A 20279-nucleotide genomic window follows, 5' to 3' on the forward strand; every position below is an offset into this window, starting at 1 on the left:
GAGGTCGTGGTGAACTAGATAACCACATCCCTATGGTCTGCTGCTTCACCCTGTTAACTCTGAATATAGTCATCAGTTCAGATTTGAATACCAGACTATGAGCTCCAGACAATGCCCTTTTATTTACCACTGTATACCAGCACCCAGAGCAGAACCTGGAACATAGGTCACTTTCCTATGTTTATTGGATTAACACACATGAATAGGAATTTGGCCCTGAATGCTTTGAAAGCTTCATCAAACTCTGGAGACAAACTAAAACACAATATATCCATTAGTTCAGCCACTCTGATGAGTGGAGATATAAAGATGAGTAAGATGTGGCCTCAGCCTCTGGGAAGCTTACATTTTGGCAGAGAAACAGCAAAGGGCAAAGAATAGAGGCACAGAAGGGCTGGCATATTTACACAACTACGAGTATTTTGATGTAACTGGAGCAAGTGGGAGGAGAACAAGAGATGAAGCTGAAGCAACAGGATAGGTTAGGCATACAGAATTGAAAGATTTTTTTTTTTTTATCCTGCCAGTGATGGGGGAAGGGAGTTGGCAAAGATGGAACTTAGGTAGAGGAGTAACAGGATTAAATTTGTGATTTGGGAAGATCACCCTGGCTATAGAGTGGAAAAGAGACTGGGGGGAGTCAAGGCTCATTAAGAAACTAAGGCAGGGTCCAGGTGAGAGCTGATGAGGCCTTGCTTTAGGCAGTGATTGTGAGGAAGAACAGGAGGTACTAACTTCATGAGCCATGGAAGTAGAATGGGCAGAACCTTGTGATGGACTGGATGGAGAGAACATGTGGCTAAAAGATACACTGCAGAAAGTATGGCCTACAGGAAGCAGATATCCTTGGTGGCTGAATGTATAGGAGAGAAGAAGGAAGAGGGTCAGGTTTCTAACTTGCATATTTGCTATTATTCAGGGCAGAGAACCTTCACACAGATGTTCAAACTGAGGTCTGGTCCTATCCTAGGTCTTACATTATACTGCCATCACTGCGCTATCATTTCCCAATTCTGGGTCCTAACTCATACTGTTTGTTCCCTCTGCCTTATGATGCCCTCTTCTGTCTTCATCTCCTTAGGGCAAGTCCACTTCAAATGTCACCTCTTCCGAACAGCGTTAGATTCCCTCAACCTCAGATACTCTTTCTAATGCCTTTGTATTTGCCTTAAGTCTCTGGGTTCAGTTTGTGAGAGAGCGCTTTGAGAGGGACAGCTCTCCCTTCGTCATCTTCCTGTCTCCTCCAGCCTAAAACTTTGTTGAATTGAAACAAAGAGCCAATGAGACGACATATTCATCTAGGAAATGGGGATGTTATTGCCACCTACTTCATAGTGTGTTTATGAGGGCGTGGTACATAAGTGCTCAATAAGTGACACCATCCACATCATCATTTCTAAAATGAGCAAGTTCCACTTAGTCTTGGACTAACAATACTAAGCCTCTAACTCCTCTTAATGAAGTTGAAGGATACAGGTATTACTTTAGAAATTCCTGGGAAATTGTCCCCTGGAGGCAATAAGTAGGGAACCACTATCCTGGCCCCCCGGGGCCTTCCTTTACAAATCAGAGTTTTCTCTCTGGAGGCTTCTGGTGACTGCTTTGGGCCTTTTCTTTTGTGGTCATGGGAGAACAGTACTCAGCTTTTGATCTCTGTGATTCTGAGAAATGAGGTGATTGGGAAGAATCCTACTCAGGCAGTTACCTCTTCTCACCTCAGCCCCTGCAGGCTGACTGCTGAAAATATCAGAAACAGAGCTGTAGCCGCAGGGAGGTGAGGTGAGTGAGTTGGCCTGGCTGTTCCAAAAGGAGTTGAGCAGGCAACTGTGACAGGCCTTGAGTTTTATTTTTATTTTTACATCTACTTTGAAGAATTTTGTGAGTCCCAAAGGAGCCCTTTTATGTAATATTTTTCTTTTTCTTTAGAATTTCCTCTAAAACCCATTAGGGAGATTTAACATATTCCAGATTTAGCACTTTAATGGGCTTTTGTTCCTGCCATTATTTTTCCCCCATTTTTAATTTCTCCTCGGATTTTTAATTAGCTATGTCTGAGATTATGGAGTTTACAAACTCAACAGCAACATTTCTGGAAGGATTTTAATTCAGTTTGGGAATTTATTATGATAATATCATGGACCCTGCCTGAATCAGAATGGAAGGGAAGATCTATCCCAGACACTAACTCTTGCTCCAGCAGACGGCGCTCACCACGATGAACCTTTTAGGGGCACTGGACCTCTTCTACAAAATCACAAAGGCCCTGAGCTTGAGAGTCGCTGTTTAGCAGCATCTTGGTGTCTTTGTCTTTCCAGGAACCTCAGACAAGTCAAATCTGGAGCTAATCACTCTGACGTGCACGTGTGTGGCTGCAACCCTCTTCTGGCTCCTATTAACTCTCTTTATCCGAAAACTGAAAAGGGTAAGGACATTTCAGAGAAGTTCTATGCTCCTTTTTACATAGTATTCTAGAATGCTCATCTGATGTCTGGAACAGGCACTAAATAAATGGTAGACCTTTTCTTCCCTTTACCTCTGACCTGGTGAACACTGGAAAATGAATCATAAAAATGTCTCTCAACCATAAAGTGGCGCATTCAAAGGGAAAAGCTAGAGCAATGGACAGGTGACTATTTCCCAGGAACAGAAAGGACATTTTTTATATAAAAATATGTAATAAAGTCTTTAAGGTAAATTCAGCATGAGACCCATGAAGCCTTAATTTTCATAACCTTATTCTCTGCTAAGAAACAAAAAGAACAAAGCAGAACAAAGACCCGACTCTCACTTGTCTCTCATAACACAGAAACAAAGACATACACTGCTATGATAAAGTGCCGTTCTTTAAAGTGTGAGGTTCAGGTTGGAATTCGAAATATCAAATTTCTATAATATGGCCTATAGCACGACTTGCTTCTCTGAAGTTCAGTGGGGAAAGAGCCAACACTAATTCTTTCATTTACGCCTCAACTATTAACCGTGTGCCAGCTCTATGCAGAGTGCCAGGCCCCATGAGGCTCTCTGATGACAGTGTAGAGCAAATGCTACTGTGTACAGTCTGGCACTTTAATCAAGTACACAGACACATGCAAAGTGTAACTGGAGTGAGTTGACTGCAATATGCACTGTGGGTGGGGAGCGGCCAGGGAGTAGTCTGGCAAAGAAGGAGGGAAAATATTCCAGGCAGAGAGAAGTGTGTATGAGGCAGGGGCAGGGCAGAGGGACACCATGACAATGAGCGGCTGACAAAAGGCCAGTATGGTTGCAGTGGCGGAAACAAGGCATAAAGTGTGTGTGGCAGGGGAGGACAGGAAAGACCGCAATGCCTGACCAGGCAGGGCTTTAGGCTATGGTAAGGAGTTTAGCCTGTATTCTAGAAGTAATAGGAAGCCTTGGAGCAGGGAGGAGGGTTGTGAAACAAAGGTAGGTGGTTATCAAGTGTGAGAGATTTGTGTCTGCAATGATGATTTTGGCTGCTGTGAGGAGAATGGACCAGAGGGCAAGAGTGACTAGAGAGGCACCTAGTGGAAGACTTTACAGTATAGTCCAAGTAAGAGATGATGGCAGCTTAGTCTAAATGATTAGAGTCAGAGATATTTAGGAGGTAAATTCAAGAAAGCAAAGAGTGTCAAAGAAGCCCACTCAATGTCTAAAAATTTGACAGCCCTTAGTAATGTACCAAGCTTGTGGGAAGCTTTTTATGTAGTGTCTCAGTTAATCATTCAAAAATTGCAGAGGTAAATATATTATTATTACCACTTTATAGAGAAGGAAACAGAGGCTCGGGGAATTAAAGTAACTTGTCCAAAGTCACATCGCTAATTAGAGTTGGAGCTGAGGTTTGAAGCCAAGTTGTTTGACCTTAAACTGGATATTCAAAACCAATACTGTGTACTTTATAGTGTTAATTTGAGAAGCAAGGCCAGCAGCCATCCTCTACATTGACTGCATAATACTAGGCTTTTGCTATGTGGAGTGACTGGTTTTGAAACAGGACATTTCAGGCCACTACTTTAGAAGGAAACAGACCAAACAATAGCATTTGAAAGTGGAGATACATTGTATTGGAAAAAGAGATCTAACAAAAGAAAAACTCGCCAAATCTGTAGGGGGGAGTACAATGACCATAGGAGTTCAAAGGAGGAGAGCGGGAGAAAACACTTCAGGGAAAGCAAAGCTTAGAGGCAGACTTTGAAGGCTGTGGCTAGAAGGAAAGAAACAGAAAAACACAGCCCCATTTCTCCTTCCCACTCCCCAGATGAGGGAGGAAGTCCAGTGACTTTGCCTGTAGGAGCAGAGTTGAAATGAAACTAGAAAGGCAAATTGAGACTAAATTGAGTGTGTCTCCTGTATTCTAAAAATGCCATTTCGATGTCAATAAGAAAGGATGAGAGCAAGTGATAGAAGGCCTATGAAACCTGCCAAGTGATTGGTTGTGGGAGGCAAAGAGGAAAAAAGGCATAGAAAACAATCTCCATGGGGTTTCTCTAACCGCATTGTAAATTCCTCACTGATAAAGCCTACTTTATCTTTTTATCCCAGCCTGGTATAAGCCAGTATTATAATTATGAGCCAACATTTATTGATGCTTAACAGCTTTACATGGATTATTTCATTTGATATTCACAACCCTATGAGATATGTACCATCATTATCAGCATTTTACAGATAAGGATACTAGGCTTAGAAAGGTTAAGCCATTTTCCCATTGTAATGTGCTGGTCAGAAATCCAGCTGTGATTCAAATCCAGGCAGTCAACCTCAAGGCCTGGGCACTGGCAAGCTGAGCTGAGCAATTTTCATGCCAAGCACCTAGTGGCTGTTCATTGTTAATGTTGATTAAAGGAGTAAATATGTCTCAACTAAGATTCTACTACCACTCTCCTCAAACCCCTAACTCTTTTTGAATGTCTCTTCTCATCAGCCTTATTGAGATAAACCATAAAATTTCACAGGTGCCACATGAGGAGATTGTCTTCCATTGACTGTCCCCTGGCCTCTATCAATGCCACTGCCAACCTCCCCTAGCACCCTGCAGAACCCAAGATGTCCCTGCCAGGCTCAGCAATCCTATGCTCTCTGGAGACTGGAGGTTGCCTCTCATAGCCTTGGCTATACTGGACATTGAGAAGTTCAGTCATAACCCTACTCGCTCAGCTTGTCTAATGAACCCCCATGCCCTGGCACAGGGAATTATACTCCACAGTCTTACAGACGTGCACTGTGTCTGACAGGCTGGGCCTTTGCAGTCAAACCCCAGTGGCAAGTGCACTTTGTGACAAACATGCTCCAGATCTTCCTCCATTATCCGCTCTTTGTGGGGCCAGGCAAATCTTTCTGCCTTGAGCTATTTGTCACACATTTTAGTGATAATTTTTGTGAGAAAGAGACTGATTGCAAGTGATGGATGAGCTGAGCGGTGACAGCCCAGAACAGGGTGAGTAAGGGCTGAAGAATGTGGGTGGGTGGGTGAGTGGGAAATGGGGTATGTGGAGGGGTTGTCTTCTCTGCTGAACTCTGATCTGGTTGAGGGAGAGGCCCTGAAAGGAAGGGCCCTAAAACTCATTTAAATGAAGTTTACATAACTCTGGCAAACGTTATCAAGACTCACCTTATATGGGAAAGCATACTTCCTTTCTGTGCTGCCCACAGAAAGGCAGTCAATTCTACAATTAACTAAAAGGAAATACACACCCATGGATGTGAATCCAAGACACTAAATGTAAATCCAGTTATGATCTGAAATAAAGGGTATTTTCTGGGCTTCATTTGCATTACCAAGATAAAACATGCACCTGAAGTCAGAGGTGCACCTTATTCACTTGACATCCTACCAATGTTCCAAGGAACTTGGAATGAATGTTGTTGTGTGTAAGCCTTACTCCTTGGTATTTGAAATAATCAACTTCTATTTCTTACTGAAGGTAAATCTTATTCCAGTCTCACTAATGGACCTTATAGTCTTTACAGGCAGCTGTAATAACTAAGGGCCAGGCCTTCTGAGTATATTTAAACAGTTCATATGAAACGTGCCTTTAGACTGTCCCAAGGAAGCACCCTGGGCTTACCTTCCCACCTTTGGCCTTTCTTGCAAATGTAGAAAAGCCACTAACATGAACCCTGCTGTCAGTCCAGCTGTAATGTATATTCCTGCTTACACAGAATGGCCATGGAAACTCATTTTTAGTCATTGTTTGGAATGATTTCATAAAAATGCTTTGCATTTTTTAGAGAACTAGGCTAATCATGTGCTAATTCTTTAAGAACAAACAATAAGGTTGCTGGAGAAGCTGAGTGCATTTTATCTGAGATAGTACTACAGAAATGCAGGGTGGGAACAGTATGCGTTGTTTAATAGACTTCACACACCCAGGTGTGATGTGCATATGTGTATGCTGAGGGGTACTTTCTGTACTCGACCATATGGTTTTAACCAAATGAACAAAAATAGCAACAGATATTGCCGAGTATTGTTTTAAATTGGATATTGGGGGATTTCAAAGTTGTTTCCTTGTTGATGACCTTGAGATCTTTTCATTTTTCAGTCTTCTTCTGAAATAAAGACTGACTACTTGTCAATTATAATGGACCCAGACGAAGTTCCCCTGGATGAGCAGTGTGAGCGCCTCCCGTATGATGCCAGCAAGTGGGAGTTTGCTCGCGAGAGACTTAAACTGGGTAACATTCAACAGATTCCTAAACCCATACTGAGCGCCTACTACATGCAAAAGATTGTGTTGAGGGATGCAAAAGTAGACTAGACTCGGGATTATCCCCTCCGGCTGTTCACAACCTAGCAAGGGAGATGGACACAGAGGCATACGACTCTATGAGAATGCTGAGAGGACAGTTCAGGGGACAAGGGGCACCTTTGTGTTCTTTCAACAGTTATCAAGTACCTTTTCTGAGCAGCAGACACAAAGGTGTTTGAATCTCTTCTTGCTAGGGGGATCACTATAAAAATAGATGAGTGAAAAGAAAGGAGAAGTTAGTTCCACCAAGAGCTTTACAAGTATAGGCACTTTTAAATAAAGACATTTTTGAGGAGTTAGAAACTTATGACCTGGAACACAATTCAGGATGATGAGGAATAATAAAATCAAACATGTGGTAAAAGAGTTGGTACTCTTCAAGACTGTGGATCCAAACCACTCAGCACAAACCCACCACTTACAAACTTTGCAGGTCCTATGGGTTCATTTAAGGTTCTTTAACAAAAAAAAAAAAAAAAAAGACCTGCCCACCCCCCAATTTGAGTATATGTCAGGCAACTCTTTTTTTTTTTTAACCCTCATCTGAGGATATGTTTTTATTGATTTGAGAGAGAAAGGAATTAAGAGAGAGAGAGAAACATCAATCAGTTGCCTCCCCCATGTGTCCAACCACGGATCAAACCCACAACCTAGTTATGTGCCCTGACAGGAATCAGAACTGCAGCCTTTTGGTGTATAGGACAACAATCCAGCCAACTAAGCCACCTGGCCAGGGCTAAATTTCACTTTTGAAGTGCAAGAACTATTGTTTTCCAGGTAACACAGATGCTATAAACACCGGCAAATGTGCTTTCCCTCAGCTTACCCCCAAGTTGCTCCAGCTTGGGCACCACAGTGCAAATTAATCTCCAGCCCAGCTGCTACAAAACAATGGGAGCCTCAATTACTCCCGCTAAAAATATTTGGATTGTGGCTTCTGAAAGTTTTCCACTCACTCCTATGCATGCCAGAGTCATTAGTAGCTGGATCTAAGAAAATAGATCATGCATCCAGTGTTCCCAGAGCTTGTCACTCAGTGTAAAGAGCCTGTTGTTCCAAGTTCAGTGGCATGGCCCCCTCTTTCTCCCTCCTCCCTCCCACGGACTGTATGGAGGTGGAGGTGTGAGGTGACATATAGGAAGAAGTAGCTCTTCTCATTCTCTTGGGCCTTGAAATGATTCCACTTATGTTTCTTCCTGCGTGAGAAAGAGTACTTGGTCCCCAAGAGTATGTTCTGTTTGGCTTGGAGACGAAAATTAGAAATCAGTAAAAAGCTGGAGAGACAGACAAAAGCCATTAATGGCTGCTGACAGGAAAAAAAAAATGAACCAAATTTAGAGTAGTTAAGGGCAGGTGGCACACTAGATGAGTTCCTTCTGCAAGCCTAAATTATGTGGCAGCTATCCAAGCCCCTTCAGCGACCTTGGCACAGAACATGGGATAATTTTCCCACAACCATAAGCCATTCTCAGGCCACATTGCTTTCCAGAGTTATTAGTCACAATCAAATAGGCTCCTTCCAGCATAGGACACATGAGCTTTCTGTCCCATTTCTTTATTCTTTGGCCTACTGTCATTGTGATCCAGAATACATCCAGGGAGATTGCTAGTCTGTCTACCAGAGTTCCCCTGGAGCTCTGTGGGTTTAGATAATCCCATTTTAGGAGATTCTCCTTGTTGAAGAGCTTTCTCATGGTTCTTTTCCTTCCCAGAGTTGTCAGATGCTATAATTTGGCTAATGTACATGTGAGTGTCTTTGATGGGTGAGAGGAGGTGTAGCAAGTCAGCTAACAGCCTTCAATGCAGAGTGTGACTGCAAGGGCCAGAGAAATGCTCCTCTAACTAACTTGGGAACAAAGAGGCCCAAGATCTGTTTGTTTTTTTAAGCCAAATAAATGACAAAGAAATCTGAAGCAGTCTGGCAAGTGAGAGTAACCAAGATTATGTCTGGACAGAAGGGGAGAAAAGGCAGGTTTGATAGACAGAGTACAGTAGAGTTATAAATGCAGAGAAATGCACAGGCCAAGCTGTTCTGATCTCAGCTGTCTGCATTCTGTGGGTTAGTATCAGCCCTGGGGAGAGAAGTCAGAAATTACAATACCTGACAGATCGATACAGTTGGAGCTTAGGTCGAAGGTGTTGCTACCATTGAAATTCCTGAAATCCAGTGACCAAAAAAATCTATTTTGGTAGTGATTCCTCACTCAGCCTCAGAGAGAATTCCTTTCCTATAAATTTATAAATGTCTGACACTGCCCCTTTCTATTGGAAAATAAAGTCAGAATTAGCAAATATGGGAAACAACACAGGGAGTCTGGAATTTGGCAGGTGGATGATGCCTGGGCCGATGCTGCCTCTTGTAAGGCCGGCCCTGGATGCCAGAGAAGAGCTGAGCCCCATGCTGCTATGACCTGTCCCCAGATCATCCCAGGGACCCTGGCCAGTCATTCTTGGAAGAAATTCCAATATCCTTTCATTGTATGAAAATGACTTAACCCTTATCCAAACTAGCTAGTGGCACTTGAGTAACACCAAGGAAGACTTCAAGTGAAAAGGACGATCAGGCAAGGTCAGGTCCAGTGTGACTGGGCTCCATTGAAACTGGCACTGTGGGTCTGCTGAAGGATTCCAGTGCGTCAGATGATTAAACAGCCCATAATGGCTTCATGCTGTTTTGTGAGGCAGCAGTCAGCTTCCAAGAGAATAAAGGAAAGACTGAAGGAAGCCAAGTGAAAATGAAATGATTCTCACTGATTGAAACAAAGTCCCCAAATACTGGTTAAAACGAAGTGTCTCCTGATGGCTACAAAAGGAGTACATGGGGGGCTGAAGTGTGTGAAGAAAAGGATTCCATCTGCCCCAAACAAGCAAGAGTCTGCAGTGTGTGGGGAGGTGTCCTGAGACAGAGGTTGTCTTACTATTTCCCGGGCTCAGGACACTTTTCATATTAGAGGATAGAAGGAAAGCACTCCTAAAGGTAAATATTGTTCTTTTACCCTAAAAAAGCAAGGAATATGCCTACGACCAAATGCAGCAATATTTACAAGTCTGGAGAAGAAATCTGCCAGTGCTTTTCCCATACATGATCTCCACTTCTAGAGCCTCTTCTCTGTAAACTAACAGTCCTTCTGTTGTTCTGTATCTTGGACAATTTATCTGAAGAAGTAAGCACTGACTACATCCTGGCCCATGACGTGTGCTCTGGGTAGAATCCTTGTCAGTCACTACAGGTGCAGGTGTGACCAGAGGAAAAGCATGTGATCTCACCAGTGTTTCCTTCCTGAGTGCATCCCAAGAGGTAGATGCAGAGACTGCCATAAAGAGGCTCATATGACTGCCTTGGTAACTGAACTCTTCACATGTCCTATCCGGATGCCTAGGGTGCTTGATAATGGAAGATCCTAAACAGAGACAGGGTAAAGACATCTTTGTTACTTAGTAATTGTGCAATAAAAGTATAAAGATTCTAATATGATGAAGCAGCAGAAAGCTTCATTACAAACTTTGCAAAAATCTTTAAAAAACCAATGTCCTTTGGGGGAAGGGATTGGAGCATGAAGGAGGGAGGGAAGGAGGAAAGATGGCTAACTAACTGAGGGCTTATTATCAGAACAGTTTGAGAAAGAGGACTTGGTTGGGAGAGCAGGTGCTGTGTTAAATCACCACTCATTACTACCAGGACTTAACTTTTCACCAGAGGCATTTTGTTGGGTTTTTTCCCCGACAAGGACCTAAAAGAATGACTTCTTTGACTCACTCATTTTGCCATATCATGCTTGAGGTGAACTATTTCTCTAGGTTTCACTTAACTCCCTATCTCCTGATGATCCAAAAGGAAGTCCCAGGGGACTTTGTCATAAAAGGTAGCTAAGGTTTTCCAGGGGATGCCCTCCTCACAGAGCATCACTCTCAAGGTCTCTATCTCATGGGCACTTCTATGCACCAGGCACTGGGCTAGGTTCTGGGAAGTTTCAGATATGATCATTGCTCCTCTCAGTCAAGTCGCCTCATGCAAGAGTGAGGAAAGAAACGTGTGAATAGTTGGAGCATTACATAACGGGTACCGTGAAAGGAACCTTGTTTGTTATGGCATTTGGCAACCGCCCCTCTATAGTTGAAACAAATTACTACTGGTGGTTGATAGACTGATGTGCTGAACCATGAAGATTTATAATAATCATGTGAAGACATGGTAGAAATACTGGGGCTATTTTGCCTGGCAAGAAAGTCAAAGAAATGACTCAGTGGTTTTTTTTTTAATCTATGAAGCATTGTTATAACCAATAGCAATAACTACCGCTCTCAATTTCTCTCTTTCTGATGAAAATAGGTCAAAAGAAATGACCTGAAGTGGCAGAAAAAAAAAAAAAATGGGCCTACGCTAAACACAGGGAAATATTCTGGTTAATAATGTCATTAAGCAATGGAAGAGACTACCCAGGATTTGGTGGCCTCCCCCTTCCAGGAGGATTTTGTAGATAGGAAACTGGCCATCCACTTACACCAAAGGCCTTCTAGGGGCCAAGCACAGCTGTGAAGAATGAGGGCACCACAGATACACAGCAAAGAGCTGGAAAGAAGATACTTCAGAAATGTGTCTCTCTTACTTTGATTCTTTTGGGGTCAGTTCATTGGAGATTCCATTTAAAGTCACATGCCTCACATACACGCATAGGAAAAATGGCACTTCGTTCCTGAAAAAAAACTTAAACTCACCCTACTGGCTTGGCATACAATTCAGTATGTATTCTTTTCATTGTAGGCAAATCACTTGGAAGAGGGGCTTTTGGAAAAGTGGTACAAGCATCTGCATTTGGTATTAAGAAATCACCCACATGCCGGACTGTGGCTGTAAAAATGCTGAAAGGTAAGGACACTGTAATTTGGCTTTCAACTGACCCATCACATTCCCTACATGTTGATATAAGTTGGATGTGGCCTAGAAACAGATTCAAGCTATTTCTGCTCTGGTCACATAACTTCCTTCTACTGCTGGGAGCCCCTTTACTTCAGGAGTCTAAGATTAGGCCAGCGAGATTTCATAATAAACCTTGGTAATGAAACAATCAAGATGGTTCATTGGAAAATGATTTCTGTCACCTCAAAGATAGTTCTTCTAACACATCTCAGACTCTAGACTATCAGGAACTTAAGCCCATGATAACCACAGGTTCAAAGTTTTGAAATGACCCACTATGACATTATAATGGAAACTTAACTGTACATCATAGATCCTAAAGGCTTAGCTGAGGCTTGGCCTAGCTCTAAAGTAAAACTATGAAACTAAAACAACTGAACTGATCAAAACCCTAAACTATTTTATACTCTTAAGTCCCTACCATAAAACGTCTTCTCTTTAGAAATTAATAACAACAACAACTAATTATCTTTCTAATGTGGAAAGATACTACCACTCTGTGACGTACTGGCAGGTAGAGCCAGATCCAAAGGCATATACAGCCGCTGCCACAAGACAGACTGAAAGTGAAAATTACGTAAACCAAACAAATCAAAGACTCATGGGTCCTTTGAAGTTTAGAAAGTAAATCATTTCCTCATTTATGATGGAATTTTCATGGTACTTCAATGCATTTTAAAGTCCCCAAAAAGAAACAAGACTGAAAACCCAAAGGGCAGTTTTCAGCTCACCAAGTCTCCAAGGTACCACCAGGGGCTTCAGAGGCACTGGAAGCGATGCACCCAGCAGAGCAGGTGCCTGGCACAATCTCCAGGAGGAAAAGGGCCGTTGGCCTCGGGAAACCTCAAAGCTTTTCATCTTTTTCCTGCCCTGACACCATCACTGCCAAAGTATCATGTCATGATATTTTCCACCTCAAAAGGCTATCCTTTGCAAAGAAAAGCTTTGATAAAACTCTGCAAAGAACCTGACAGTTCTACTCTGAAAGTAGCCAAAAAAGAAAGGGGTTTTGCATCCACAAGTCCATACTTTTGTTTGAGGTGGACGGCCCAGGCGATGGAAGGATTTCTATGAGGAAACCAACATTCCAGCACCCCACCCTTCCCGCCACCCCAGATTCTGAAGAAAAGAGGCATCAACATGTCTTCTATGTGAGAAAGCCCCAGACTAGGTACTTTTATGTATTAGGTTGAACCACTTGAAATTGCCATGTTTCTTATGGTAGGTATTATTGTGAGATAGATATTGTTATCCCAGTTTGCAGATGAAGAGATATGGCCCAGAAAGGTTAAATAGTCTCTGCAAGGCTACACAGCTCCCCATTGTAGACCTAAGTGTTCAAGTGCAAGTCTTTAACTTTGAGAGCAACGCATCCTGGAATTGCCCATTGCTCCAAAACCCTGAGAATAATCCTGACCTGAGTTCTGGAGACAATCTAGTATCCAACCCTGAAATACACTGAAATTAAATCTGGAAGCATCTGCCTCCTCAGCTGGTCCATTTCCCTGCTTACGACCACACTCTGTCTCTGAGGAAGGTGAGTAGGCTGTGCTAAAGGGGTATAAATAAATGCATGGAGGCGGTGTGAGTTTGAGGAGGGAAATTCTGACCTGAGATTTTTTTTTTAAAGGCCTGAAGAATCTATGTAATATAGAACTAGTATGTATAATATCTTTATAAATGGTTACCTTTTTTAAGCCATCAGCTTTAGTTGAAAAAGATTGCCAAATCATCCACTACACAAAATTCCTAAAACTATTTTCATTCAGCTCTCTTGTTTTTAAATTGGCTGGCCATCTGTTTCTAGGAGAAACTGAAAAGGCAGAATGTCAAACAAAGGTCATGAGTCAGAAGGTCTTTCAAAATGCCCTTGAGTGAAATCTTTAACCTTTTGGGGGCATTATGCCCATGTCTGAAATGAGAAGAGTAGTGATGTTGTTTATTTATCTAACAAATATTTGTTAAGCGTTTTCTGTGAGCCAATCCCAACTTCACTGGGGGGCTTCCAAAGTTTATCTAATTATTATTAAAAATGATTTATGCTTATGAAATACATGTCAGTATCTACCACAATGTTAAATGCATACCCTTCAACCCATTCCAGGACCATCTTACAGAAATACTTGCACAAAATATTATGTGTACAAAGTAAAAATGTGTACAAAGATTAACACAGGCTATCTATTACAGCATTGTTTGTAATAGCAAAAAACAAAACAAAACAAAAAAACCCCAATAACTATAGATAGACTAAATGTTAGAAGTGCCACAAACCAATTAAAAAGAATGGAAAAAGCCTCTGACATATTAAGAAGGAGGAAAGGCAAATTTTAAATATTTTTAAGTGTGTGTGTGTGTGTGTGTGTGTGTGTGTGTGTGTGTTTATGTATTTATAAAAGCATACAAAGGTCTGAAATTCCAAAAGATTAACAGTGGTTACTGCTAAAAATTTAAGTGGGCTGGACTGGCTTTCACTTTTTACCTTATATACATCTTACCATTGAAATATTTTACAGCAAGATTATATGACCTTTTTATTTCTAAAAATAACAAAACATTTAAATGCCTTAGAAATTAACCAATAAAAACAGAACGAACTTAACTTAGGCTCTGCTAATTCTTAGACTGATGTTGTTTATCTCTGAGAATGAAATTGAAGTCAGATGCTTATGGATCCTCACAACTTGAGATAACCTTGTGGACACCAGAGAGGAAAAGGTTATAGGGAGAGAATAACACATTGAAAAGATGTTTACAGAAATGGCCATTCCCCTCCTTCAGGTTGTTGTGCTCTTTCTTTGTAATTCCTCAAAGAGGGGAAAATTAAGAAAAAGAGGCGAGCTGTGGCCACATCCCTGCCTGGAAGGTTCTGATGGAGGGAAGCCTGGAAGGCGCTTTCACAAAGTGCCCTGCCCTGAGTCAGCACATTGCTGAACAGGACTGGGTCCACAAAGAGGAAATGTGCAGTGACTAACCCCACCACTGCTCTGGGCCTTACTGCAATCAAAAGGATGTTGGCTCAGGAGGGTGGGAGTAACGAAAACAGTCTGGGGACTTGGCCTTTCTGCAGAATGTGGGGAAGTTAACGAAGCAACAGGCTGAGCACCAACAAACATGGAGGGCAGGAATGCCACCTCCGGCGGAAAGTCTCATTGTCTTGTTGCCTTTACTCTTCCTTGCTTCTCACACAGAGGGGGCCACAGCCAGCGAGTACAAAGCTCTGATGACGGAGCTCAAGATCTTGACTCACATTGGCCACCACCTGAATGTAGTGAACCTGCTAGGAGCCTGTACCAAGCAAGGAGGTAATGCTTCATCTCCCGGTTCACCTGCTAAAAGCAGAGGTCTCCATCATGCAGCTCTTTCTCCCCACCGGTTTTCCTCCGCACCTGCTAGAAAACGGCCTTTCAATAGGTCCAGAGGAAACAGTTTGTCCACTTATAAAAGGGGGGTCCCATCCTGGAAATGTCTTCCCTGTACAGTTAATTTAAAGGTTAATTTAAAGGACTGTCTCGTAGATCACCTTCCACAGGCTCCAGGTGGAGTGGAGGGCATTTTAAATTTGATGGTGATTTTGAGGGACTGTGACCAGAGCTAAGGTAAATGCATAGAAGGTAGCACATTCCTTGAAGCTTCACCTAAAGGAATGAATGTTCTTAAACACCTTTCTACCCTCCCCTGTGGCAAGGTTAGTCTTTGGTTGTGATCACTGCTTGAGACAGAAAGAAAGGTGTAAGGTACCTGTACATATAAATGTTTCCTAAGCTTGATAAAGATAGAAGTGAAGGATAGCTGGGGAAGACCTACCTGCTGGAAGTGGCAGTGGGTAGAAAAAGAAGTGAAGTGCTGGGATGGTCAGAACTAGAGCCGTAGGGACGCAGACACAGCCCCCCTGCTTCTCATCATCCTTGAGTATTGCCAAGTTATAAGCTCTTTCTATTCATTTACCCTGGCTCTGGTCAGACCCCTTCAAAGTCGCCATCAAAACTGACCAGGGCTAATCAGAGAACCCACCTCCATCTGTGTCTCAGAGCTCCCTGTAGCCGGTTCAGGAGGGAAGCCCCTCCTGAGGGCAAGGATTGCTGGACTCCAGGCAGGCAGCCAAGACACTGAGAGTTCTCTTAGGTGGTGGGGAGACATACAGCCTGTAGAAGTAACTTCCTGTTCTGTAACTGGGAAGGATGATGAGGTGCTGTCAGGGTTTTCCACATCACTCTTAAACCAGCAAAGTCCTGGTGAGACGGAACACCCCTCTTCTGAGCAGAACCGGCCTCTCCTGAGCCTGGAAGCGCTATTGTGAGCCTTGAGCCCAATTCCCTTAGGCTCAGAAAATCCTGGCAACTGCCACTCCCAGCGTGCCCTAGGGCAGCAGTCCGCGGGAGTGACTGCGTGGTGCACACGCTTTGGCCCAGAACCCGAAGCTGTTCTAGCGGCAGGTCTCATGCCCAGCCAGGGGCCTGTGGCCGATGGGCCAGGAACCGCAGGGGCCTGATGAGGCAGAAGCAGCCCTCAGGGCAGCACATACTTGGGACCTGCATTGCAGCTCAGTTTTTTCTTTTTTTACCTTCTTAACTCTCTTGCTTTCTTTTAACTAGGAGTTGGCAAACCATGGGTCCAGCCTATGAGCTTAATTTGACCATTTTAAATTGTTGAGGGGAAAACTCAAAAGAATAATATTTTGTCATATGAGAATTCTATGAAATTCAAATTCATGTTTTCATAAAGTTTCACTGCAGCAACAGTCTTTCATTTGGTAGTATTGTTGACTATGGCTGCTTTCACACTGCAAAAGTGTAAGCAAGGAGCTTTATGGCCTACAAAGCCTAAAATAGTTATGGTCTGGTCCTTTACAAAAAAGTTTGCCTGCCCCTGCTTCAGCCTTCCTTACAAGCCCCAAGGCAAATGCTGGGCAGACAATCCCAGTGGCCAGGCGACTGGGAGAGACAGGCCGGACAGAAACAGCCTGTTTTCAGCAATGGAAGGAAGTTGCTGCTTGGCAATCCTGGGGTTGGTGTGACAATATCCTGAGGCCCCTCTACTCATTAGGGTCCTGCAAACAAGCAGAGAAGATGGCTGGCAGTTAGGGGTAGGAGCCCTGGTTTTGGACCCTCCCCGCCTCAAAGTTCTTTCTTTTTCCTCTTTTTTCTGCTTCTCCCCCACCTCCAACCCCCAATTGTCTTCTATTCCTTTTGTATTTTTTAATTGAAAAACAGTTTCCACCCTAAGTTGCATCCCTAGACCCCACTAATGTAAAGGCAAGTCGGTTTAAGGTTTCTAAGGCCCACTGAAGGCTGGAAATGGCTGACTGGCTTGGTGTGTCTGAGCAGGTGTTGTTTTGATTGCAGGGCCTCTGATGGTGATTGTTGAATATTGCAAATATGGAAATCTATCCAACTATCTCAAGAGCAAACGGGACTTATTCTTTCTCAACAAGGTAAGGAATTTAGGGGTTGGAGGTTAAGAAAGCAATAACTTTCCATTTAGGCTGTAACAGGATAAAGCAAGAGAAACCTATATTTTTCCATTAATGACTAAGCTTAAAATTCAATGTCTGGTTTTCTCTCCTTTTTAAAATATTCCTTCCATGCTAATATGTCATACTCTTTTCCATGGGCAGCACAGAGAATATTTGGCCCCAGTGTATGCAGTAACAATTAGGGGTTAAAATTTACTAGCCATCTATCTAAATACCCATAAAATCATCTTGATAACTTTATCTGCCTCTCTTCTTCTCCGTCTCCCTCTCTCCCCCCAGATATGCTGGACAGACAGAAATCACTTATTCACTTGTTTTTTTAAAAGATGATAGCAAGTGCAATTGTCTCAATTCATTATATTACAGAAATTAAGGACTCAATCAGCTGAGTGACTTTACAGTCTACAGGAGGCCAATGATGAGTCCTGAGGAAACATGTTCTTTCCTTCCTACTCCGCTTTCGCCCACGCCCCCACACCCGCACCCCTACCCACGCCCTGGACCAGCCTTGTCCACTAAAATAAAGCTATGTGATAAAAGGAATACATGGGTCCAAGTCCTAAAGGCCAACCAAGTTTAAAAGAGATTATTGAGTGGAGAAGAAAAGAGTTTAATAAAACTTTGCTGTATCACCCATCCCACCAATGTTCTATCCTTCTCTGGTCTGGAGAAGCTCAGGAGACAGTGATTCAACATTATTAACTGATAATCAGCAATATAGGTGATGAATCCATGTGTGTGGTGGTTAAGTACTCGGACTCTAGAATCAGACTGCCTATGTTTAAATCCTATTTCTAGCACTCATGAGATCTGGGACCTTGAGCAAGTTACTCAGTCTAAGTTTCAGTTTCTCACTTATTAAATGGAAGGAGTGACAAAGCCTAACTCACAGGATTGTTGAGAGAATTAAATACAGTTAAGCACTCAATGAGTGTTAACTATCGTCATCATCATTATTGACCCACTGAGATGTAAAGATTGGGTGAGTCCAACTTATGCAACTGATCTATATGATTTGTGTTATTGATTAAGTATCCATCATCCATGAATGGTGCAAATAAGAACCCCTGGACAGCTCGCCCAGTCTCTCATCTCCTAAACTTCGATCCTACTTGACTGGCAGCATATATGCAAAAACATATTTTCCCAAATTTTAAACCATGCCCTCTCATAATTAGAATTTTAAAGCTGAAAAGGGTCTTTGTGATCAGCTAGTTCACACTCTTACAGTATAGATGTGCCCAGAAAACTCAAGTGATTGACTTAAGAGCACACACCTACCAAGAGATGAAGTCAGGGAGAAGGAACCCAGCTCTCTCGTCTCCCCTTCCAATGCTTTTTCTGTGCCCTACGCTGGATAAGGAGGGGAAAGCATAGGAAGAAGTGGAAAGTGGTGCCCTGGGCAGAGAGCAGTGCAAATTCCCTTCAGTCCCTGAAATCCTGGACTGGCTTCAGGAAGAACTAAGCCAGCAGAATACCCCAGGGATCAGGGCAGGATGGAACGTTTGGGTTCGTGCGTCCTTTGTTTTGAAGAGTTTGCTTCCTTCTCTGGCTATATTTAATGATTCACCACCCTGTTGGTGGAGCCTAGTGTTTTTGTGGAAAACACATGGCTGTATTTCATATTTGGAACCTAAAGGAATATAAAGAGAAGGTGAAGGGAAAACCAAAAGGCAAAATAGAAATGGGATATTTTGTTTTCCAAATAAATCACTGTATTCTGACCGAGTCCCAAAAGTTCAGTAAATCAACCCTTATTTAACAGAAATGGTTACCAATAAACAAAGCTGAATAAACCGTTGATTGAGAGTCAGGAAGAAGGTGAGGGAGTTTGAATTATGGTCTTGGAGACATGCCCCAGGCTGAGATTTCTGGGAAAGTGAGGAAGAAGGCTGCCCAGAGAGCGCTGGCTGCCGCAGACCTGTGCTGCGAGCGGCCCGTCAAGCTCTTTCCTCCCCAACCCCTTCACCAGCGCTCTTCCTCTGCTGCCTTCTGTCCTGCAGGGGGCCTCGTCAAAAACAAAATTCCAGTGCCCAACTGAGCAGAATCAAATCGAACTGCCTCAGGGAGATGACAGTAACAAAGGCTTATGTTCTTCACCAGCTCTCAGGCGGGTCACCTGGGGTGGCAGTAGGTGTTCCCTCGGGGCCGGCGTCCCCTCCTGCAGCACAGGAAGGTGTCTTTACAAGGGCAGGAGCCTGATGCCCTCAACACCTCAGTTTGTCCCGCTGCCCCTCCTGAAGCTCCCTCCTCTGTCCTCTGCTTGCTCCCATTGTGCCCTCTAGTGGAGGGATCACTCCTGCTTTGTGACATGTGGAGGAAAAGCCCCGGAAGGAAGGGAAGACTGGTTAACCCTAGCACTGCCACATCGCACTGACGGATCAATGGACACCCCTGAACCCCAGGACCTCTAGGCCCCTTTTCAGTTGTGCCATCTAGCAGAATTGAGCTTAGGTATGTGGTCCTGTCATGAGGCCACTGTGAGTGCTAAATTTCTGTTGTCACGGTTAGATGAACTACTAATTGTGGTAAAAATCTTTGCTGATTCCACAAGAACACCCAGAGCAACAACTCCTTTTCAATGAGTCAAAACATGATGGGATGGTAGAGCTTTTCAGATGGGGAAAATGCAACCCAGAAAAGTAAGGTGATTTGCCCAAGATCACATATTTAATGGAAGAGCCAGATTACACACCAGGACTTGGATGCTCAGTCCAGGATGAAAGACCTTTTCTGCCCCTGTAGGGACCAAACTGTATCTTTGTTGTCATTGGAGGCCAGGGTTGGGGGAGGTTCATGTTCCCTCCTTTCCTGAGGAAACCAGAGAAATTGATTACTCTAGCCTTCTCCTATTACTCCTCACAGGGATTACAAAATGAAGCCCCAAATTCACTGGGGATCCTTTTCTATCATTCATATCATCTTCCACAAGATGGTGAGTAGTATGGAAAAGTGGTTAATGGTACAGACTAAAGATGGCTAACCTGAGTTCAAGCTTTCCCATTTACCAGCTGCATATGACTTTGGCCACTTGACTTCTCGGAACCTATTTTTTCATGTATAAGCAAGAACTATTTCACAGAATTGTTGGAAAGATTGAATGAGAAAATGTACCTGAAAATCCTAATATCCT

At 43.1% G+C, this 20279-nt stretch overlaps 1 protein-coding gene across 1 annotated transcript in view; it reads left to right on the top strand.

Moving 5' to 3' along the window:
* Window positions 1-20279, top strand: part of FLT1 (fms related receptor tyrosine kinase 1) — a 187773-nt gene that overhangs the window by 138756 nt on the left and 28738 nt on the right. The window contains exons 17-21 of the mRNA XM_054577121.1: window positions 2316-2422; window positions 6546-6678; window positions 11515-11619; window positions 14862-14975; window positions 17016-17104. Of these exons, the coding sequence (XP_054433096.1) occupies window positions 2316-2422; window positions 6546-6678; window positions 11515-11619; window positions 14862-14975; window positions 17016-17104 (548 nt within the window). The remainder of the gene's footprint in view (window positions 1-2315; window positions 2423-6545; window positions 6679-11514; window positions 11620-14861; window positions 14976-17015; window positions 17105-20279) is intronic.

The sequence above is a fragment of the Pteronotus mesoamericanus genome, unplaced genomic scaffold (assembly GCF_021234165.1).
Source record: "Pteronotus mesoamericanus isolate MK-2021 breed Mesoamerican mustached bat unplaced genomic scaffold, CSHL_Meso_final contig_41, whole genome shotgun sequence".
Classification (NCBI taxonomy): Eukaryota; Metazoa; Chordata; class Mammalia; order Chiroptera; family Mormoopidae; genus Pteronotus; species Pteronotus mesoamericanus.